This window comes from Haliotis asinina, chromosome 7 (assembly GCF_037392515.1).
Source record: "Haliotis asinina isolate JCU_RB_2024 chromosome 7, JCU_Hal_asi_v2, whole genome shotgun sequence".
Classification (NCBI taxonomy): domain Eukaryota; kingdom Metazoa; phylum Mollusca; class Gastropoda; order Lepetellida; family Haliotidae; genus Haliotis; species Haliotis asinina.
In genome coordinates this window covers 48,546,146-48,570,833 of record NC_090286.1, presented here as the reverse complement: position 1 = coordinate 48,570,833, position 24,688 = coordinate 48,546,146, and the positions used below count along the sequence as shown (strand labels likewise).

The 24,688-nt window shown below is 39.6% G+C and overlaps 1 protein-coding gene across 1 annotated transcript; it reads left to right on the top strand.

The window, feature by feature from the left end:
• LOC137292044 (uncharacterized) lies at positions 1–23,925 on the top strand. The gene is made up of 41 exons (XM_067823596.1): positions 1–40; positions 424–496; positions 673–875; positions 1,013–1,055; positions 1,236–1,450; positions 1,692–1,770; positions 2,530–2,849; positions 3,372–3,432; positions 3,561–3,829; positions 4,169–4,229; positions 4,354–4,628; positions 4,994–5,066; positions 5,369–5,571; positions 6,866–6,908; positions 7,205–7,419; positions 7,946–8,024; positions 8,529–8,839; positions 9,081–9,141; positions 9,434–9,702; positions 10,329–10,389; positions 10,634–10,908; positions 11,381–11,453; positions 12,217–12,416; positions 12,627–12,669; positions 12,863–13,077; positions 13,261–13,336; positions 13,815–14,104; positions 14,653–14,716; positions 15,165–15,442; positions 16,092–16,152; positions 16,496–16,770; positions 17,458–17,530; positions 17,772–17,962; positions 18,533–18,581; positions 19,078–19,292; positions 19,634–19,712; positions 20,251–20,492; positions 21,044–21,086; positions 21,399–21,561; positions 21,949–22,040; positions 23,375–23,925. Exons 1-41 carry the CDS (start codon positions 1–3, stop codon positions 23,538–23,540), a joined length of 6,117 nt encoding a protein of 2,038 aa, XP_067679697.1. The 3' UTR covers positions 23,541–23,925.
• Positions 23,926–24,688: the final 763 nt, after the last annotated feature.

Below are 24,688 nucleotides of genomic sequence, written 5' to 3'. Positions count from 1 at the left end.
ATGGCTTATGCATCTGCAGTGGAATCAGAGTGTGTTAAGCGTATGTTGTGTGGCATGTTGGGTTAACTGTGACAACCCCATGACAGAAAATTCCAGCATGGTCGATTTGTGTTTGTATATTTGTTCTTCCCTGATGAAACAGATATTGTATCATGTCAAAATATGTGGCAGTAGTTGGTCAATATTTTGCCAAGTGACCAACTCATGAATACATTTAAGGTACACATTTACTTTCATGACTTAAAACACGAGACTCATTTCAATGAAATACTCATTTACAGTCGGTATACATAACCGTAAACCTGTTATAAAAAGATCAGTTTCATTAATCCACTTCAGTGTCAGTGAATTATTTCTGCGAGTTAGTGTTGAAACTTGAAATGTCATACATTTATATATAATGCGTGAGTTTTTTCGTTTCAGTTCCAGAAAACTTGAGACAGGTTCCAATCGAAATTAAGTTTCTAAGGCCAATGATCTACTATACTCAGGATGGGTATGATCTGCTTGTAATTTGTAAAGGAAACAATAATTGTATTGTGCAAAGGTTTAATAGAAGTAACGGTTAGTGTATTCAGAATGAAACTTAACTGAATATAATTAAATCATACAAATTAAATCCTTCTAGTGTATATTTGCATATTTTTATTTTTGTGTTTCATGTCCTTGCAGGAGACAGCTCACAAAACTTGAGTATTTCGTCATATTGAATAGCACAAATGTCATTGGACCACAACAACAGACAGACAGTGTCACCTTTACAGGGCCTTTGTTCTGTGATGATTGCGACGCAATTCCAGTTCCATTTGTAGAGGTCAAAGGTCGTCTATCTCCTGCGCAGATTCAGACTCTTAGTTTCAATCTTAATCCATCAGGTGAGGGTTGAATTCTCCTCTGTGAAGTGCGTATGTCAGTGGATATGATAGAGATCTTGCTCGGCACCGTTTGAATAAGCTAGTTTTGAATTCTATGAAAGATCATTTACTTGCAAAAATATTACGTTGTGTTTCAGATGGGTCGGCAGTCAACACTGAAATGTTTTTCAATTCTAAAACGTAAGTATTAATGGATCTGTGAATCAAACACCCCCTTCCTTATTAAAAAGTGTACATGATTATAACATGGAAACAATATCCTTATGTTATAGTATCATTTCATTCTTTCATCCCTCCCCTAATACCTCTATCATAAGACGATAAAGACTAGGATTGAAATAGATATTGTGCTTTTTCCAGCGAGCCAGTTACACGAGTTTACTACAGGCCGCCCATCTCTGGACCGGATGTGACATCCACAGCTGTCAGTCAGCAAAGATTAAACCAAGTACTAAGCAATCAGAATCTTGAACAGCCTTCTCTGCCAACAGAGAAGTCCTTCACTGTGAATATTGCTGGACGTACTGGAAACAATAACAGAAATGCCATCATTCAGATTCTCAAAAACCTCTGGGGTAGGTGCGATGTATTTATTCACTGAATATCTAACCTGTACATCTTCAAAGCAGTCATCATAAGAAGAGTCGCCGTAGCTAAGTTTAAGATAATTATCACCATAAACATTACATGATATAGATTTTCATTGTTAACGTCACAAAATATAATAATATTTTATTACAAATTCAGTGATCATACTTTTGTTGTTTGTGTTTGCTTTACTCAGTCTGTGTAACGATGTATATATATTTGTTACAGTTACAACCTTCAACATCTCATCTGATTCCGTCTCAATTAATGTGAAGGACATCGATGATACTTACGTCAGTTCAACAAGGTATGGTGCAAACCAGCCAATCAGTACCTGTATTTGTCTGCGTCAACATATATTGTACGTTCAAGCATGGTGTTTCAAACTAATTTGTTCGAATCAATGCTATTGATGCCTCTATAGACACATCAAATATGTTCTAACGATGAAGGGGAGGTGGGGTAGGCTAGTGGCTAAAGCGTTCGCATACCATGCTGAAGACCGGCTCGATTCCCCACATGGGGTCAATGTGTGAAGTCCATCTCTGGTGTTCCCTGCTGTGATATTGCTGGACTATTGGCACATGTGGCGTAAAACCTTCCTCACTCAAACTAACGCTGAAGCCAATTTGGCAAGATACGACGTATTCTCTATTCCAGTCACTGTAGTGTGGTTTATTTATGTAAATACCACCTCGAATATTTACACCCTCTTTTCTAACCTTACGCTCCTGATCTTCATGACATCAGCTCGGCTGTATTCACATCCTCGGCTAACACGATGTGACATGAATAACACTGATGTTTCAAATTTTGTTAAACGAGAACTCACTCAGTTACGATGCTTATCAACAGATTTCTACAGATAGGAACAGTACAAAATCCATTGGAGTGTACACTGGTGTGTGGGTCATACCAAGGTCTGTGAGTCGTACAAAAGAACTAAGAACCAGATGTCGCCCGTGATATTTTATGACACAATTTCATTCGGATGTACGCTCCTTTAGTGGATATGAGTTTGTTGTTATACTGAGGACACATCTTAAGTGAAACTGTTCTTTTACAGTGGCACGCCCGTTACCCAGGTAACCTACACAGTGGACATCCAGGGAGCAGACTCTCGCTGGACACAGTTCGAAGGAGTTGATCCTGTGACGCTCGGACAATATTTCCGATCTCTCGGGATTAATTTGGTCGAAGGAAACATAATCAGGATAGAAGGCAGAACCACACCATCGCCAGGAACAGGACAAACTGCTACTCCAACATCACCGACGGGAACCATCAGCGCTGTGAGCGTCATTGTCTTGAGGGGCAACATCAGTGACAGCTATCAGACGGCAGTGGAGGAACTTCTGCAGAATGCATTGAATAAAACCAAGAACGGTAAATAAGGATCGAACTATATCTTTGACTTGTCAGCACTCTTTGATAGAACAAACGACAAAAGGGTCATATTTTCAAAAACAGATCTGGGATGGTGCATAGCCTTGTGGTTAAAGTGTCCGTTCGTCACAATGAAGAACCAGGTTCGAATTCCCACCATGGCTTGACTATGTGTATTGCCCATTTCTGGTGTCGTGCGCTGGAATTGCTGGAATATTTCTTTAAAATGGCGTAAATCGTACCTGAATCAATCAAAACAAACGAGTTGTCAGTGGAGTATATATGTGTTTATAGACTTATGTTACCAGTGGGACTGACTAATGATGAAAGAAGCATTTTACTCCAAAATGATGTGTGTAAAGTGGAATTTTACTGCAGTGTGATATGTGTAAATTTGCTGGGGTATTTGCATCTTGTGTTTCTCATTACCTGGGTCCACACTATTACTGTTCTGTGTCGCCTGCATATCAAAACTAAGTTACTATAAATCAACAAGAGAGTTATGTAGTTCTTCCATTGTAGGTCCATCGTGCTGCATACAACTATACATCATTGAACAGTCCACTGTCTTTGATTCCAATGGGTAAGTAAGATATGGCAGTTTTATACATAACTGATACATAAAACTACCAACTGCAATCAGTCGTTGAAAGACACTTGTCAGAATATAATGGAGAACATCTTCAGAAAGATCTTGTTCTTCCTTTGCAGCGGTGTCCTGACCAGTTATCGTTTCAACGCCACCAATGGCAGTGCACCAGTCATGTTGAACCCTGAAGAAATTTCAAATTTCACAAACGAAGTGAGCAATGGATTACAGACCTCAGATGTCCTTCGAGGACAAGGGATCGTGATCTACCAGGGTCCCGTCCAGGGTCCCACAGACACATACAGTGTTGATTTCGTTGGGGATATTCCGGAAACGTGGAAATATGCTGTGGCTAGAGACATTGAAAGAGCATGGATAAACACCTATCCGGGTTGGTAGACTTGTGTATTATAACAAAGGGGGCGGTCGGGTAACCTAGTAGTTTATGCGTTCGCTTGTCAGGGTCCGGGTTCTATTCCCACATCTGTGTAATGTGTGAACCCATTTGTGGTGCCCCCCGTCCTGATATTGCTGGAATATTGCTAAAAAAGAAGCGTAAAACTATACTCACTCACTATAACTTGGTTTTTGCATCTATAACATAATCCATGGGTAGTGCTTAAACATGACAACAGATAAATTTTCAATAAATGTGTTTATGTGTATAGGTATGTATATCAATGCACTTGTTTGCTTCTATTTAATTTTGAAAATTATGTTTTGCTTTTAGACTGCAGATGTGCGTTTCGTGCCGATGTTATACGGACGGAAGAATTCTCAGGAGATTTCGGGTATGTGTAAAATTCGTCTGACATTAATTCGATCTAACTGCAAACTACAAGCAACAGATCAATTCATAATCAAATTTTCATTTTTTGATATCATATGGCTGATGATATTTTCTTCACAACACAGCATCAAGGTAACCAGGGTATACTACAGAATAAGAAGGGACGAACTCGTCCAGGATCCGCAGACAGTCACACCTCCATCACGTCAGGTCTTCTACAACACAGTACAGGGAGACGACAGTACCAACTCCATCTACTCCGGCACCACACTCATCCCTTACAGTCAACACCACAATGTGTTCTTGAGCAAGGTGGTGGACATGAACAGTGACGAGGGGAAACAAGTCTTGGATCAGATCAGATCCAGCTGGATCACATGGAGAAACACTTCTCCCGCAGGTGGGCATGGCGATGGCTTGTGCAAGTGAATGTGTGTGTGTGGAGTAGAAGCGGTTTGTGTGAACCTGGTATGATTAAATTTGACAGCACGATGATGAGTTATCAGGATATGGGAAATAGGATATTTCCTGAGTTGCTTCCCATGGACGTGCCATGAGTTCCAATCTCAGAATTGCCCTGTTTATGATTTCATGTCAGTAAAATGTTTAGTTCTAAATCCATCAACACTTTAATTTCGAGCTTACCAGAAAACAATCCCCTCACTAACATGACTGAAACGCGGTTCAAGAGGCATTAAATTTAAGTCAGTAATCAACTATCATCACCACCATTTCATAATATTGATATGTAACATTATCTTTCAGTGCCTGAAAACCTCAGACAGTCTTCAGTCGAAATACGGCTACTTCGACCTTTGATTTATTACACTCAAGATGGGTAAGCAAAACAACTGTTTTAAGTTGCAGAACGTCTTTAAGCAAATACCCAGTGATGGATCTCAATATCTCATTGAAGAAGCAATGATGTCATGTGCTGTTTCTGATATTCTCTCCATGGTTAGAAGTAGAAGACCACGAGTAGTACGTTCACTCAACCATTGCAGAGTTAAACAGAGAACTGTGGGTTCTAATTGTACAATTTCAAATCATATTAAATTTGTCTCGAGTGGTGTTAAAATTTGTAACACGTATTAATATGTATTTTGCAAGTAAACTTGCACAGAATACATTCTGTTTCAGGAGACAAGTGACGAAGCTGGAGTATTTTGTTATACTGAATGGCAGCACTGTTATCGCACCACAGCCACAGACAGACAGTGTCACCTTTACAGGTCCATTGTTCTGTAATGATTGTGACGCAATTCCGGTTCCCTTCATAGAGGTCAAAGGTCGCCTGTCACCTGGCCAACTAACAACCCTTGGCTCTAACCTCAATCCATCAGGTTGGCCTCAGAGACATTTGAACAATTTGTGTAACTTCCTTAACTGTCGATGTCATATTGTGTATCAATGCACTTGTTTGCATCTATTTAAATTTGAACATTGATTATTGAACTCGACTTTGAGCAGAGATCTCTCATGAAAGTTTTCTCTTGTCGTACCTACCCATGAAGATCCAATTTAGTTTTCTCTTGTCGTACCTACCCATGAAGATCCAATTTAGTTTTCTTTTGTCGTACCTACCCATGAAGATCCAATTAAGTTTCTCTTGCCGTACCTACTCATGAAGATCCAATTTAGTTTTCTCTTGTCGTACCTACCCATGAAGATCCCTTTTAGTTTTCTCTTGTACCTACCCATGAAGATTCAACTTAGTTTTCTCTTGTCGTACCTACCCATGAAGATCCACATTAGTTTCTCCTGTCGTACCTACTCATGAAGATCCACATTAGTTTTCTCTTGTCGTACCCATGAAGATCCATTTTAGTTTTCTCTTGTACCTACCCATGAAGATTCAACTTAGTTCTCTCTTGTCGTACCTACCCATGAAGATCCAAATTAGTTTTCTCTTGTCGTACCTACTCATGAAGATCCAATTTAGTTTTCTCTTGTCGTACGTACCCATGAAGATCCCTTTTAGTTTTCTCTTGTACCTACCCATGAAGTTTCAACTTAGTTTTCTCTTGTCGTACCTACCCATGAAGATCCAAATTAGTTTCTCTTGTCGTACCTACTCATGAAGATCCAATTTAGTTTTCTCTTGTCGTACCTACCCATGAAGATCCAATTTACTTTTCTCTTGTACCTACCCATGAAGATTCAACTTAGTTTTCTCTTGTCGTACCTTCCCATGAAGATCCAAATTAGTTTCTCTTGCCGTACCTACTCATGAAGATCCAAATTAGTTTTCTCTTGTCGTACCTACCCATGAAGATCCAATTTAGTTTTCTCTTGTACCTACCCATGAAGATTCAACTTAGTTTTCTTTTGTCGTACCTTCCCATGAAGATCCAAATTAGTTTTCTCTTGTCGTACCTACCCATGAAGATCCAATTTAGAACTGGTCTTTAATACCCCTATAAGAGGCGAAAAACGGGATCGGGTGGTCAGGCTCGCTGATTTGATTGACGCATGTCACAGTATACAAGCTGCGTAGAACGATGCTCATGCTGTTGATCACTGGATTTCCTGGTCCAGATTCAATTATTTACATGTCACTGCCATATAGTTGGAATATTGCTGAGTGTGACTTTGTGATACCCTTTTCTCTGTTTAATATGTTATATAATGTTTCAGGTGGATCAGCCACAATGAGCGAAATGTTCCTCAGTTCCAACAAGTGAGTTTAAATAATAATCAACATGTACAATTTGTCTCCGCCTCGTGATTTCTTTTCATAAATTGTAAAGATACGCACAGGCCCACTGTAAATTCACCAAGTGGATATTTTCACTGTCAGTATATATGTGAACGACAGAAAAATCCGCCCAGATTTCATTTGGTCTAAAATGGAAGCTAGCAATGAAAGTTATGGGTTACCATGTGTTTGAGAAAAGGGTAGTCATGGCCTTCCTTACAAGTAGCATGAAGCGTGAAACAATTTTTTATGAAAAATAATTTAATAAATGCTTACAGTGAGCCAGTGACACGAGTATACTACCGACCTCCAATATCAGGCCCAGATGTGACGTCAACAGCTGTCAGTCAGGAGACATTGAATCAAATATTAACCAATCAGAATCTGGAACTGCCCACACTGCCAACAGAAAAGTCATTTACACTGGACCTTGCCGGTACTATTGGAGACAATGACAGAAATGTCATCCAGCGAACAATCCAAAGTGTTTGGGGTAAGTTGATATGTGGGGTTTATTGAACATGTAAAGTAATCCACTTTTCCTCATTATGCGCTGCAACTTGAATTGTGCTCTTGGAAAGAGTCATTCGATTAGTTCCTCTGGAGGTTATTCACATTTGTGACGTCATCATGGTCATGGTGCTTTACTTACATAATTGTAATATAATTGTACGCAATATTTGATGTTTTCTTAATGTTGTATATTTTGTTTGAGTTAGCGAGTATAGTATACTTTAGGCTGTATTATACCAGCAAAACCGCGACTACGTAACGCATATACTGAAACTGATCAACTTGATCAAAAATCAAACCGATACGTTCGGTGTGAAATGCAACAGCTTTCCCCACAAAACTTTGCTCTAAAATTTATAAATATTGCTAAGACACCAACTGCATTGTCTATTTATAACACACTGCAACAGACAAAACTACAGATTTACTGAATTAAATTTAGACCTACACGTTTGTACCTTTTGATTTACAATGCCATAATTCGTTTTTACGATGCATATTTTCAGGTGCAACATTCAACATCCCCTCAAACTCTTTGGCCGTTGATGTAAAGAGCATGGACGACAGCTACGTCAGCTCAACAAGGTAACGTCGGTTTTTCTGTCATATCAGTTTCAGCTTCGTGAGTTTGATGTTGTATCTAACATTGTAACTTCCATATACAATATCTTATACTACTTTCGGTAGTCACAGTAACCTTAAAGTCGGTATTGTATATTGTTCCCACTTGTGGTGTTAATGTTCAGGTCGAGTCGTTATACAACCACCAATAGAATCACCTGTATCAGCCAAGTGTATTGGCGCTTCCTATCTCACTGCAGCTGTTTGTGGCATCTACAGTCTACAATGTTGTTTGAGCAAGTGGATACTGGACGTAGTCGCTTTATGGCTTCATGACTTTTCACATTGAGCAAATACCACCCTCACAGTTTACTGACCAAATTAAAAGCCAAGAATTATTTATACTCAGCCAAAGAACGACATGAAGGGGATGAATATGGTTCCATGGATCATTTTGTAAAAATGTTAAAAGAACTGTAAAGATTCATCTAGACAAAACACATAGTGTTACATAGAACTCCTTTACAGCAACACGCCTGTGACCAAGGTCATCTACACAGTGACCATCCAAGGGGCGGACTCTCGCTGGACACAGTATGAAGGTGTCGACCCTGGGGTGCTCGGCCTGTATCTCAGATCCAACGGTTTGACCTTGGTTCTAGGGAATGTAGAAAGAACTACACAGACAACCTCAGGTACCGGGTCCACTGTCACAACACCAACACCGACAGGCACGGCTAATCTGGATGGTGTCATCTATCTGACAGGCAACATCAGCGACAATGAACAGGCTGCCCTGGAGGAAGTCTTCAAGAGCGCCCTCAATAAAACAAAGAATGGTAAACACGTTAATTGAGACCTCTAGACCCGTATATTCAGATATGTTCATTCCACGTGGTTGAAGAAAATTTGTAGGAAGCATGCTTAACTACCTGCACAATGAGTAATCACTTGTATCCTTGAAGTTTAAAAAGGTAAGAAACACTTTGTGAAAAAGATATTTTTTCATGTACTTCAAATTGTAATCATTTTGGCATCGATAGACTGTGCATAAAAAAGCAAAACTATTTATTATTCCAGGTCCTGCTTGTTGTATAGATCTGTACATTATTGAGAGGACTAATTACCTAGACTCTGCTGGGTAAGTAATGTTTTTTATCAAAAAAGAAAACGCCGCCTAGTGAGTGAGTGAGTGAGTGAGTGAGTGAGTGAGTGAGATTTTATGTCGCAGGAAGCAATGTTAACGCTATGTCACGGCAGTGGACACCAGAAATGGTCTTCACACCTTGCATCCATATTAGGAATCGAACCTACATCTTCGGGTTGACGAGTGAACACTTTAACGACAATACTACCCCTTAAAGCCTGATCTGAAAATAAGTTGTGTTACGAAAATATCAGTATGGTTACGTATTACTTGATTCATCGGACAGAAATATCATCACTGGTTACCGGTACAACGCCATCAACGGAACCATGCCCATTGTCTTGACGCCAATAGAGAGAGACAATTTCACCAGGGAGGTAAACAGCCAGCTCCAGACGTCAGCGCCCTTCCGAGGACGAGGCATACAAGTATACCAAGGCTCCGTACAAGCTCCCACAAACACATACACTGTTGATTTCATTGGCGAAATAACCCAGGCAGAGCGAGGAGCCGTTATAACCGATATCGAGAGAGCGTGGCTTAGCGTTAATCCGGGTGAGTTGACTGACAATGAATTCATGTTAAAGATAACAGGAGTCAAAGTCATCAACAGTTGTCTAACTTTAGAGAAAGCGCTGTTCAGAGTTCATCTTTGAGCCATCTCGGATCGGTCGGATCTCAAGTTTTGCCCAGAATCTGATTGTGGTATATTAGACTGCATGCAAAAATTCAATGTTCCTCGGGAACATTTGTTTTTAAAGTGACGAGGACTGTAGGCCTTTTTAAAAATTTTGATAAAAAAAGGTGACGAGGGATGAACACATTTTGTTCATTTTTCCCTCCGAAATATAGCTTGGAAAGGTTAGGACATGTTAATGAGTTGTATCAGTCACACTCGTTCTTACATTCTTACAGTGAACAAATGGATGATCGGGGCATGGCAAAGTCAAAATTATTTTTTTTAAATGGCAATGAAAAACGCGCACAAATAAAAGTGATGCGCCAATGCCCGAGAAATAGTTTTACTCATTAATTTAGCCTTAGCATACAGCCAGGCAGTTGATATCATCGTATGTTTATTGTTTCCCTGAAACCGGTGCTAGTCGCAGGGCTGTTTTTGAACCTGTCAATACAATTATCAATAACTTACTGAATTTGCTTCTGTATTTTGTATATTATAGATTGCGAATGTCTGTTCAAGGCAAATATTACTGCAACAGAAGCATTATCGGGAGATTTTGGGTAAGTTATGGACAATACTCATACAGTAATTAAGCCTTCTTATTAAGAAAATAACGGATAGGTGATATGTTGGTGACCAAAACGCCGACGAAGAACACCTTTCTTAATAACATCAACGTCACTGTAGTATGTATTCCGGCTCTGTGGTAACCAGTGAAACACACAACATATTGTATATGCCTGTATTCAAGTATGATGGTATCCCGAGTAACACTATAACACTTTGTGTATGACTGTATTTCAGTACTGTGGTGACCAGAGTATACTACACGATCACCAAGGACGGACTCGTCCAGGATCCTCAGACAGTCACACCTCCATCACGTCAGGTCTTCTACAACACAGTACAGGGAGACGACAGTACCAACTCCATATATTCCGGCACCACACTCATCCCTTACAGTCAGCACCACAATGTGTTCTTGAGCAAGGTGGTGGACATGAACAGTGACGAGGGGAAACAAGTCTTGGATCAGATCAGATACACATGGATCACATGGCGAAATGCTGACCAAGCAGGTGAGCGAAAACGGCCAAACTTCCATTAACTTCCATTAACTCAAGAAATGTATGCGTACAACATAGTCCATTGTCCCATTTCATGGCATCAACGTGTAGGCATGAATCGCCGTCAAACTCTGACACTGACAGATGGATTTAATCATTTTTATAATGAGATAATGTCTCGTTAATTATATTATCAGAACCAGGTGAAGAATTATCTTCATCAATCCATACTTGTCGTAGAGGTGACAAATGGGATCAGGAGGTGGTCAGGCTAGCTGACGTGATTGCCACATGTCATCATATTCCATTTTGGAAGATCACTGTGTCTGGTTCAGACTCGATTATTAATAGTGCGAGTCGTATAGCTGGAATATTACGGAGTAGGGAGTTAAACAACAAACAAACATGATATATCGGTAAACTTTTGAGTTTGATTACGTTGTTATCTTGACAATACCTAATGAGGAAACTGTGTTGTTTCCAGTACCTGAAAGCCTGAGGAGTGCTCCACTAGAAATCAGACTACTGAGACCATTGTTGTACTACACTACTAACGGGTACGAGAATAAAGCATACTATCAATGATTCTTATCATATAACACATACCTTGTTGCGTCTAAACTAATCTCACCGAGATGCAGTAAGGAGTGTTAGCACATAATAACTTTGATGTTTACTTTGTTGGATATCGGCGTAACCGAGAATTCTAAATAAAGAAGGTTTCTACTAAGAACATATGCCCATCCTGGATATCTCCAGGGTATGCTTTCTGATAAATCTATACCATATCATGGATGCATCTACGGCTCGGCCAAATTATTTTATTAGTTCCCCAGTTGGCTCCTCATTCTCACAGTAGCCAGTTAGCTAAGCTGCCGTTACAACCGAACTTGCCAATGTCAAGATAGATAGCGGTGGCAGCTACGATGGTTTGGTCGCAGTGGGACTCGGATTTTTTTAAAATCATACAGAAAAACTGTCAGGTCCAAAACGTTTTAGAAAATGTATGTCAAAACTCCTTCTGCACATAAGAAAGTTTTTTCTGCATGATTTGTGTTGCCAGGTTTAATCGGTTAGATAATTTAAGAAACAAAACGAAGTTGTGACAGGTGTAAAAAATCGGCCATAGGAGGTAATAAATTCATCGGGCATATTCGTAGATGCATCCAGGGTATAGTGGAGATTTATCGGAACATATATTATGGAGATATCTAAGATGTTATATGTCAAGTTAATGCTAAACGTTTTGATAATAAGCTACAAGAGACTCTTTGAAACTAGTTTATATATATTTCTTGAAGTTCTGTTTCCTTCCTTTAGAACACAGATAACGAAACTCGAGTATTTCGTTATTTTGAATAATACCACTGTCATTGGACCTCAACCCGACACAGAACGCGTTTCCTTGAGAGGACCTTCATTCTGTGATTGCAAGGCAATTCCAGTTCCGTTTATTGAAGTGAAAGGTCTCCTATCATCTGACCAACTTCAGGCTCTTGGATCCAGCCTTAACCCTTCAGGTAAGTTTACCAATAACACATGCCACATGCATGTAGGTCTTATTATAAACATTCCACATTGAAATTATTGTTACTCTTTCAACGTTCTGTCACAAATGTCCAGATTTGATTACCCCACTTGGGTACAGTGTTTGAATCCCATTTCTGATGTTCCCGTCCGTGATATTGACATGGGCTTTGGTATAATATCCTCTATATATTTTATTTCAGATGGGTCAGCCACAATAAGCGAGCTTTTCATCACTTCAGAAGAGTGAGTTGTGGACGGATTACTTTATTAATGCATGTTAATTATTGTTTACATGTCTAGTTATATATGACTGTTTAGCAGGTCTTTTCGTGTTATATACAAACAAAGTAATAAATTAAGGAATACAAATGTATAATAAATGGGTGTTTAGTAGGTGAAATGATCCCTCATGGGTGACATGATTGCTCTTCCACAGCGACCCAGTAACACGTGTGTACTACCTTCCTCCAATATCGGACCCAGATGTGACGTCAACAGCTGTCAGCGCTCAGAGACTGAATCAAATATTGACCAGTCAGAATTTAGAAGAGCCTTCCCTGCCAACTGATAAGACCTTCACCTTAAACTTTGAAGGACGCGTTGGAAGCGATAAGATACCCCAAATAGAACGCACCATTAAAAATCTATGGAGTAAGTGGACACCTATAGTTATACACCATGGGTACCTTTCTCAAAATGTTATGTCAAATAACTATTTCAATTTTCACATATACTCTCTCCATGAGGGTAGGCATAAAAGACAACGTTACGAGTACCATAGTTACCAAAGTCTAAATGCCACTTAAAGAGGTAGCAATACGTTCTACATTTCAGTTGGTAGTTTTGACATCCCGTCTGGTGCGGTATCTGTCAACGTGGAGAACCTGGACGACGATTACGTCAGTTCAAGGTATGGTGATATGTGATAAGACATCTGGCAATAATCAAACATCAGTTGTGATTTGGATTTGCAGCACTAGGTGATATCTGTCACACCATTCAAACGCACATTTAGCTTCATTTAACTCAATAATCAATTTGATCGAGACTACTTCAAAATGTAACAACATGTACCGAACAGCAAATGAAACGCAACTCTGTCAAGTTTGTAAATAGGAGACATAAAGATGAACACTTACTTTTATTAGATTTGATTTTGTTGTTGTTCAGTATATCATTGCAAACAGAAAATGGACCAACGAATGAGGACCATTTAATTACCTAATAATCTAATATATCGCTATATCTACAGACAAAAACTATTTTCTTTCAGGTAAAGGAAAACTGGTTTTTTTAAGATATGTACAGTGATTATATTACACAATGTCATTTTTTTCGCTGCCCTTATGACCTCAATGTATAGGCAAATATGACCACCGTCTTTTCAGCAACAACCCTGTAACCAGAATGACATACACAGTGTCCATCGGTGGAGCAGACTCAAAATGGACGAGATTTGAGGGGGTCAACCCAGCCCGATACTTCACCTCCACAGATCTTGTCGTTTTTGAAGGCGAAATAACAAGAGGAGGATCAGGACCAAGTTCGTCAACAACATCGACTACCTCTGGGCCAATGTACCGTGTAGACGAGATCTATTTGAAAGGAAACATAAACGACCTCGATCAGCCGCTTGTAGAAGCTGCCCTGCAGAGAGCCATGGATAGAATCAACAGTGGTAAATTACATCCATTTATATATACACACAACACCTTTGTGATAGTCTAGTGATAGCGCCCTTTCGTCATGCTGAAGACCTGGGTTCAATTTCCCAAATGGGTGCAACGTGTGAATCCCATTTCTGGGGGCCCCTCCTTGAATTGTGGAATATTGCTAAATGGGGCCTAGAACCATACTCGCTCATTCTATGACTGCATATTTCTCAAGTCAGTTGAATACATTTTGAAATTATTCAGTGCACATATTTGTGAAACCCTCATTTTCATTTTCACCTTTGACTGGTGTTAAGGGGCTTATGTACTGGTCTGAATCAGTAAACGTCCTTAATTAATATATCCTGATGCATGTGGTATCTGAAAAAGTAGAAACAATGCCCTGACAAATCTCTCGTATTAAATTTGGCTGTGCACTTATGTCACCTTGAAATGATAATCTGTTGTAATTATACTGCTTAATAAATATCATTTGTAGATATTTTATGCGTGAAATGTTTAAAAATATTTTCAATGTCTATGTGCTATGGAGTATGTTTGTGTGTTTGTTCAGCAGGATCGTCCTGTTGCCTGAAGGTTGATATTCTGAAGCGGACAACCTATGCTGACCCTGCCCAGTAAGACTTATGCTACATAAGCTTGTTTGTTTATCTGTTGTGTAACTAGGCACTCGGCAGTATTACAGCTATGTGGTGGCGGTTTGTAAACAATCGAGTCTGGACCAATCAATCTAGTGATCAACAGCATGAGCTTCGATGTACACAATTGGGATAAGATGTGTCAACCATGTAAAACGAGACTGACCACCCGATCCTTTTAGTCGCCTCTCATGACTGAAGATGGATACCAATCCAGATCTTCATGGATTTGGCAAAGTGTATCAGTGTCTGACATACATATATATCTAGGTATGCAGGTACTAGATTGGCTTGTCTGGTCACAATATTCCAATTGATACTTGACATGGACAGCGCTGACAGTTTCAGCTCTACATGACTGATTTGGTTTGGTCAAATGAAAGTAAAATGTGAATGTATTGTCAGCTATATTTTTATGTTCCTGCAGAGAGACGGTTGTAGGCTATCGGTACAACATGACCAACACGACTGGAAGAACGGTGTCCGAACTGACCCCGGAACAACGACGCTTGCTGATCAATGAGCTGAACGGGAAACTCCAGAGAGTGCCTCAGTTCCGATGGAATGGGGTCACCGTGTACTCTGGTTCCTTAGGTGATCTCAGAAACCTGGGTATTACCTATGGTATGGACATTACTGGAACAGTCACGGGTACACAAAACGTCGTTGCCGTCATTGAAGAATCATGGAAAAATAGCAATCCTGGTAAAATCGGTTTTCTTACAACTTGAAAATATACTGACTGAAACAAATAAGGAAAAATATCAAAATTCAAGTGTTCCCTTAATAGTTTCCAGTTTTCATCACAAGCTTTGGACAGTTCTGTGTGAGGAACTCTGATGATGAACAAGGGAATACGGCCATATAGTGGTGTTCCCTTACTTGTTTCCCTCAGTATACATGAATGAACAAAAGTTGTGAAACGTGACTATATGTTAATTATACCGAACACTTTTTGTCTGAAATATAGACATGTTGAAATATACTTACATGAAGGACATCAATGGAATTTGAAACACAGTAGCAAACATTTCAGTTCAATTTGACACAACAGGAATTGCCTGTAATACTTATGATACTTAAATAATAACTTAGCGTTAATCATGTTGTGTTGTATCGGTGTTGTGTTGTATTGTCTTGCTGTAGCATTTTCTTTACCCCTGTCAACATGACTTAACTCTTTCATTAATCATGTCCTTTGTACCTCAACCATTTCATGACCATCTGATCTGTTTGTATTTCATTTTCATTTCATTTGCTCCATTGCTTTTGTCCTGTATGTGTTCGTGATTTATGTTACTGCAGTGTTGTCCATCAGTCCAGTTAATATTTAATGTCAATTCTACTTTGACAGACTGTGGTTGCCAGTTCAAAGCTGATATCTTTCTAACAAAACAACTCTCCGGCGATTATGGGTAAACTTTGTACTTATACACGGAATCTAAATGAAATGGGTCGTTATCTACCTACCCAGAACCAAGAAGACGATTCCTGGTTTTGTAGTCAATCTTAAATTTAATCATCACAAAAATTATTCAATATTTGTACGCCATACGCAGTTCTACGATGGTAACTGATTCGTTTATCTTTAAAACCAAAACCAACCACATTGGAATGTTCACGGCGAAATCACATGACTTCTAACAATGATTGTTAAAAATATTAATATTTAATCAAATTTATTTATGATTGTTATCTTTTTACCTTCACTATAACTGTATGAAATAATCGTAATGGTTTGCCTACGTCAATTTGCAGTATGGTCGTGACCAGAGTCTATTACACCATCACTCGAGACGGGCAGACGCAGAATGTTGAAACTGTGCCCCCACCTTCCCGGGAAGTGATCTCCGCAGCTATTGACAATGACAAAAGAGTAAACCCGCTGTACTATGGGTCCAGCCCAATGCCCTATGACCTGCGCCACAGTGTGGTGCTCAATAAGGTTGTGGATATGACTAGTGAACAGGGTCAAGGGGTAGTTCGCACATTGCAGACAGAATGGAAGAAGTGGCAGAACACAGACAGTACAGGTATGTCAGAAATGATTTGACTGGAAACCCAATCCACTTTGTCTTACGACAAGCATGGTTTGCTGAAGATCAATTCTAACCTGGATTTACATTGTCTGAAGCAAAGGGTGACTGTGGCCATTGAAAAATAAATATTTCAAGATACATATTAAATAATTTTACGTAGAATCGATAAATTTTAAAAGTCAGTTTTATTCACTTCGACTGAATAAACGAATTCAAATTCCAATGTTTTAAGGGAGTGAGTGAGTGAGTTTAGTTTTACGCCGCACTCAGCAATATTCCAGCTATATGGCGGCGGTCTGTAAATAATCGAGTCTGGACCAGACAATCCAGTGATCAACAACATGAGCATCGATCTGCGCAATTGGGAACCGATGACATGTGTCAACCAAGTCAGCGAGCCTGACCACCCGATCCCGTTAGTCGCCTCTTACGACAAGCGTAGTCGCCTTTTATGGCAAGCATGGGTGTTTTAAGGGAGAGGATTATGTATTTCATTATTTTGGAACAACCATAATGATTTTTAATAAACTGATAATTATGACTTTTAAATTAATAGTCTTTTATAAATAGCTTGTTGTTTCTTTTTTATTTTTTCATTTTACTTACTTACTTACTTACTTATTTTGGTTTTTGTCCCGTTCATTCCAAGTGATGAATATACATGTACGAATGCTTGTTCAGTTCCAGACAATTTACGTGCGCAGCCGTTGGAAATTCTGCTATTGCGACCCCAGAAATACTACACACAAGCCAAGTTAGTATTACAGATGAACCCAACAGTGTTGTTGGTATAAATATTCAATATGTGATATACTTTAAGTAGAAAGTTATCCCAAACAATCATAAATGCAAGCAGAAGATCACTTGTTCCCCTAACACAGATACCTATGACTGTAATTCCAACATCCAGAGCTGATCATCATAAAGTGTGCTTGCCTGAACAGGGCTGTCAAACATATTTTGTGGCTCACTCTATTGCCTCTTCACAACTTCAGCACTACCATGACCAACGTTGAATATTTCGTCAAACTGGGTGACCGATACCTAATTGGACCCGGCATCAGCATTAAACTATCGGGAGATATCTTCTGTGATTGTGAAGCCATCCCTGTGCCATACTTAGACGTGAAAGGACAGCTGCAGTGGTCGAAGCTGCTCGAACTGGGAACTAGCCTTAACCCTGCAGGTAAACCATTTAATCGTGGCGAGTTTGCTTTACTTTAGGGAGAGAGTGATTTAAGTGTTACGCCGCACTAGTCTAGTTAAATGGACCAGACAATCAAGTGATCGACAACATGATCTTCGATCCACATATGATGTGATGACATGTGTCATCGACCAAGTCAGTGAGCCTGACCGCTCGATCCCTTTAACTGCCTCTTATGACAAACATGAAGATCAATTCTAACCCTGATCTTCACGGGTCTGTTTCACGTCAAGAAATTATACCAAGACTACTTATACCCGTATGGGTGGGATGGGGTGGTCAGGTCGTCTATGGCGCTTGAATGTGTTGTTCAGAGTTGCATCCCTTAGGTTTCCAGTGTGCTGTTATCGTTAATTTGAAACACAGATTTCTTTTTTACAAATATTGATTGTTTTTTAATCACATTTAAGACCTGTGCCACCTGTTTCCCATGATAAGCTGACATCGTGATATAACTGAACTATTTCAAACACTTATGTGATATATGTGTATGTGTTTTAGCAACCTTTATGTAACCCAACTGTATAAACGATTGTGTGTTTGTTTCAGACACTACTGGCTCTACTGTGGAGAGACATATGTTCTCTGAAGGGGATGGGTGAGTTGTTCTGTGTTGTTGTTTGAACAGAAAGTCATATGGTTAATCACCAGAGGCTTGGACTCAATCGGTTAACTCTCCACTTTCAGTTGCTTATTACACACTGTCTGTTTCCAGTGTCCTGAACAAGGCTTCTGATAGTTTTGCTTCACATAAGTTGGTTATGAAATAATTAACTGTAATAAACCATTCAAAAAGTAGAGGATATTTGATTTGTAAGATTGATAAAATGCAAATGATGAAGCGAACGAGGAAACAGATGATGGAGAGAAATGAAGGGATAAGGTGACAATTTAATTCATTCCTTTGGAGAGATTTCATCTGTATGGACATTCATTACATTGGCTAATGGTATGCTCGTAAAATATAATATCTAGTACTTCATTTTAATGGTATAGTTGTCAGCAGTTTGACATGTAGGATAGTTTCATGTTTTCGTTTGGTGCATCCTCCCAACAATGTACAATAGACACACGTGTTCATTTTCTTTTACCAGGTCCCCAGTTACACGGGTGTTCTACAGACCGGCAATAAAGAATGGAAATGTTCGGTCAACCGCCCTAGCTCCTGAACAAATGGATGAAATTTTAACCAATCACAACCTTGAACGTCCTTCGTTTCCAGTGAAGAAAGTATTCACCTTTCATTTTGATGGCAGTCTGGCTCTTGACCAGAAAAGTGCAGTTGCAGACGGTCTACAGGCCGCTTGGAGTAAGTTGTTTAATATGAAACGGTATAAAAATGGTTAGCCAGTGGTTCCTCCTTAAACGCAATGTACAGAACCAATATGAGAACATATGTTTGAATATAGAATAAAATCCTTTCCATGATTATAACAGATACCAACACTCATAAAATGGGAAGATTTACGGATATCAGCCTGTATATTGTGAGAAGCTGTGTCTCCTTCCAGATAAAATGATCACTCTTACTCATTACTCTCCTGAAGAATGAGTCAGTTTACTAAAAAGTGGTGTGTTTCTCATAAACGTTAGTGTGACCCACTAGCACATTAAGGAACGACTAATCCCTATATTTTGTGTTTTGTACAGGCAGCAGTTTTGGGATCCCCACAGAGAATGTCTCTGTCGTTGTCAATGACATGAACGACAATTTCTATAGCACTACAAGGTAAAACAGTTATTTCATCATAATACAGTAATACAACTACTTGAATTTCAAATATGAACGATAAAGTGTTTGTCGCATGTAATCAGACAAATACCGAACATGATAAATGTCTAAGAGACATGTCACAGCGTCTTCCTTTAGGAGTTGGGTGTTCTTTAGCTTCAGGGTGACAGATATACGTTGGCTCATCAAGCCGGGTTCAATTCCCCACATGGGTGCAATGTCTGAAGCCCATTTCTGGTGTCCCCCGCCGTGATATCGCTGGATTATTGCTAAAAGCGGCATAAAACTAAACTCGCTCCCTCACCAATCAGCATTATATGTATACTTTGACCATGATGACATATGGTGAATATTGTGGGGATTTCATTTATTCACCATTAGCTGACACTACAATACATACATGCATGCATACATACATACATACATACATACATACATACATACATACATACATACATACATACATACATACATACATACATACATACATACATACACTACGCACACATGTCCACTCAACACTTATTGTTCACAGCGATGACCAAGTGACTCAGGTCAAGTACACTGTGGCCATTCAGAGAGGTGACTCCCACTTGACGCGGTTTGAAGGGCTCGACACTGGAATGGTAGGAGAGAAATTCAGTTCCACCGCCAAACTTACTCCCTGTGGGTGCTCAGCTCGAGAGGGCCGTGAGATAATGGTAACAGGCGTAGTGGGCAACGACACTACCAACCTGGAAAATGCCCTCACTAAAGCCTGGATGCAAGCCAACCCAGGTAAACAAAGCGGACTGTAACAAAACTTTGTAATTCTATAATGTATTCCTACCATGTCACCAAAAGTGTTTATAATTAGAGTATCATTATCCCCGTCATGAAGTGGGAAGGGGGAACGTGTGTTTAGGGCATGAATGCCTTGATAGAAACCGAATTTCAATTTGTTAGAGAGTTATGGCCCTTGTAATGCGTTTCTTCACTTCGTATCCCCAATAGGGACAGATTTTCTTAGAAAACGTCATAGGTACGGAAACCAGGGCATAGACACAGGTTATAGATAAGAACACAGGAGCCAAGTACGAACAGAACACAGGGGGGTATCCATGACCATATCTTCATCTCATCACTGACTGTAAATATAAGCGACAAACACATTTCTAGGATCATGAGGCAGTTTTAAGGAAACCAGAGTCCATTTTCTTGCAGTTCTACTGTATAATCAGTATACGCATTTAAATGGTAATAATAACTCGGTCATACAAACATACAAACTTGCCCTGAAAAAATACACACTTCATCTTGTTTGTTAATATTTGATGTATCTTTTTCAGATTATTCTGGTACATTGTCAGTGGAAATTAAACAAGTTGAAGGGTAAGTAAAGCGCTCAATGTAAAACTACAGGGGCGGATCCCGGGGTAGAGGGGGGATGGTTGGGTAGTTAGGGGTTCTTTGGATCCGCCCATGATCTATACACCATCCGTAGTGCAACTGTAACCATAAGACTGGATTATTTACAAACCGCCGCTATATAGCTGGAATATTGATTACAGTTTCGATCCGCATGGGTAGAGTTCACATATGGCTTCCAAAACAAAAGTGTAAACGAAATAACCGAGTAACATGTCCCATCAATCATAGTTCTACATTAAAGAATTCCTTGTCATGAAGTTGTTTTTCTCACAGGGACGCGCCGACCAAACTGCGGTATACCGTGTCTCCAACCGGCGGGCCAGCCGCTTTTACAGAGAATGACCTGACAACACCACAAGATGAACTCATAGGAAACGAAATATCACCCTTAGATTTAACGGTGTACAAAGGCGAGAATGACGATGATTCAGATACGGTGAGTGTGATGGTACCTGTGAATATTTTGGAAACGCTCTTAAAATTTCTACCCCGCTTGTCGTCACAAGATGGAAACATTACAGTATTGGCACAAATCGGAGATTGTATCCTTGGGTTTGTGTTTGAAGCTGAAATGGCTACATTTCGTCTTTTATTGTCGTAATTATGACGTCGACCAAATTATTGACGTTTTCCTCAAACCGGTTTCTGTTTTTTATACCAACCCTGTTAAAAAACTTCTGGTTTATCCTTAACATCTTCACCTCATCCACTTGGGCTGGTGGGGTAGCCTAAAGGTTAAAGCGTTCTCTTTCGTGAGTAAATTTCAGCTCCTTGATCGTGGACCCGACACATCAACATTGACTAATATCTTCTCCCTTTTCAGTCTGACTGGGCTATACCACTTGGGGTCGTCCTTGGACTTCTGTTACTGTTGATTATCATCATAGTGATCGTGCTGGTAATACGGAATAGAAGGTAAGTAGTTCTGATCTCAGAATTTTTCTCCTGCTTCGTCTGTAGCTTGTTCTGCTTTGAGTAACTGGCCTCCTCAACAGCAGTCGTAACTTTGAACCAAGAGTTCATCTCAATCTGGAAATCTTTGAGATGCCTTTTGAGATCTTTTTCATGCCTGCAGCAAGTATGGTTTTGAATTGTGCACTCACATAGTCACATATATTTAGACGTCAACTGTCACATTTCGTCAAAGTTGCTTTCACATGCATGGTAACGCCTAGCGGTGCTTACAGAGAACAATCTGGGCTACGTTGTACAAAGAGACTTTAGCGCTAAGGTGATCGTATATCGCACAGCTTAACGTAGACATACGACTAGCATAGCGCTAAGGTTGCTTTGTTCAACGTAACCCTTATCTGCAAAATTCAGAAAGAGGAAGTCTACATATGCTATCAAATAAGTCATTCCCTGCCATGGCTTCCTGTCCTGCTTGCAACAGCGCATGCACAAACAGCTTCCGCTTCCTGTTTCAGACATCGGATGTCGCATACGCTTAAACAGAAACCCGAGGAATTAAACGGCTATGACAAGCAGCATTTCTCAGACGAGCCCCACTTTAATAACCCCACCTTTAATATGGAAGATCCAGAAATCTCGGATGGAAAACAAAGAACCTATATCGTTAACGAGGAACAAACAATGGAAGATATCAAATTAGATAGAAGCATATGACATGCTATTCATGATTAACTATGACTGTTTGTGAGTAAATATATGCTTTCTCTACAGAGAAAAAATGTTTCGATCTGAAAGGGTACGTTTCGGTTCCTATCAGTGTATCATATTTCAGTGCAGTTGTTATTCCATTTGGTATTCGTACCCTTCCACTGACTTGTATTACAAGTTCATAGAATAGATACGTCAGTTATTGATGCAATATGATATATACATTTGCACGTTTCTATGACTGCTTGTAGTTATATGTTTCATCACTTTTTACACGCACGCTGAAGCTATGAAATAACCACACCGTATAGTCCTAACAAACAAACGTTATCCCAAATCATGGATAACTGTATTAATGTAAAGATCATTGAAAATCATTCTTTTTAGAAGAAATCTATTAAGACAACATGGCCAAGAGTACAATGCATAAGATTGCTGTTTGTACATGGATCAATACAAAGGATAGTTTTGAAAATTTGGTTAACATCTCATGAAAAGAATATATGTAAATTAACATCTAGACAGTATTATGGAGTGTCCGTTTCATATTCATCTTCACATTCATTGAAATGATATTTTACCTTTATAAACTACAGTGTATATACCATGTATATATTAATTTATTGTAGGAGACGACAAGCTCGAACGATTGAAAATGATGCCTCAAAATTTCAAAAAAGGTCCTACGACAAGGAGCACTTTACAACCAAGCCTGTTTATTTTGAAAATGATATGTACTCGGAATCACAAGGATTTTATGTAGTTAATGAGGATAACGGCAAAAGCAGCCTTTAACTGACAATGCCAACATGATCTGATACCATGATCTCATTGTATTTCTTAACAAATTACATTTAGCATTACATTTCCAATTTTTCACGTTTCTTTGTTGTATGTTTTGTTTAACATGACTTTTCATAATCTTATTTTCACAGATAAGTCTAATGTTGAAAATAATTAAGTTTATTGATATTTTCTTACTGCAGCGATTTTGTTCACATGAATGTGAAACATGTTCAAATAGAAACTGCTTCTTTTGTAAATTGTTAGTCATTCTCCAAATGAACGCTGGCCGTTCCCATGATGTCAATGATTCTTATCTAGTCTACCTGTATGATATATTGTACATATGCTTGTAAATAACCCCGAGCTTTTTCTAACATAAACCAATTTTGTAACATGTTCTTGGTTTGTTTTTGTTCGCTCGCCACGCTGAACAATTGGATTCTGTTCCAATGCCTGTTGGTGGCGCGTGGTAGTGATTTGTTCTTTGCTGCCGCACTCAGCAATATTCCAGAAATATGGCGGCGCTATGTAGACAATCGGAGAGTGTACCAGGCAATCCAGTGATTAACATCATCAACATCATCATCATCATGATCATCGATGACATGTGTCAACCAGTCAGGGAGTCGGGGGCCACCCGATCACGTTTGTAGCTTCAAATGACAAGCCTGGGTTACTGAAGACCAATTCAGACCCGGATGTTCATCTGTCGATTTGTCAGTAGTCTACTCTGAAACATATATACAAGTGACTGCATCGATCCACCTAGTTGGGACCCGTGAGGGTGCATGGGTGGAATAGGTCTTCAGCAACCCATGCCTGTCATAAAAGATGACTATACTTGTCGTAAGAGGCGACTAACGAGATCGGCGGTCAGGCTCGCTGGCTTGGTTGACATATGTCATCGGTTCCCTATTGTGCAGACCGATGCTCATGTTGTTTGGATTGTCTGGTCCAGACTGGAATATTTACAGACCGCCGCCACATAGCTGGAATATTGCTGAGTGCGGCGTAAAACTAAACTCACTCACTCACTCCACCTAGTTGGAATAGGAAGCCATACATTCAACCAAGTCTGATCTCACTTCTTACAGTTTACAGTCAGTTTCGACGGGGTCGCCACATCTGATATAGGGGTGAAACTTTTAGAGGCCCAG

What these genes read in the sequence shown, in the direction of transcription:
- LOC137292044 (XM_067823596.1), top strand. Translation starts at nt 1, where the DNA reads ATGGCTTATGCATCTGCAGTGGAATCAGAGTGTGTTAAGC. An exon ending in GAATTCTCAGGAGATTTCGG is followed by an intron (nt 4,230 to 4,353) that starts GTATGTGTAAAA and finishes TTCACAACACAG; the next exon opens with CATCAAGGTAACCAGGGTAT. An exon ending in GCAGAACACAGACAGTACAG is followed by an intron (nt 16,771 to 17,457) that starts GTATGTCAGAAA and finishes ATGCTTGTTCAG; the next exon opens with TTCCAGACAATTTACGTGCG.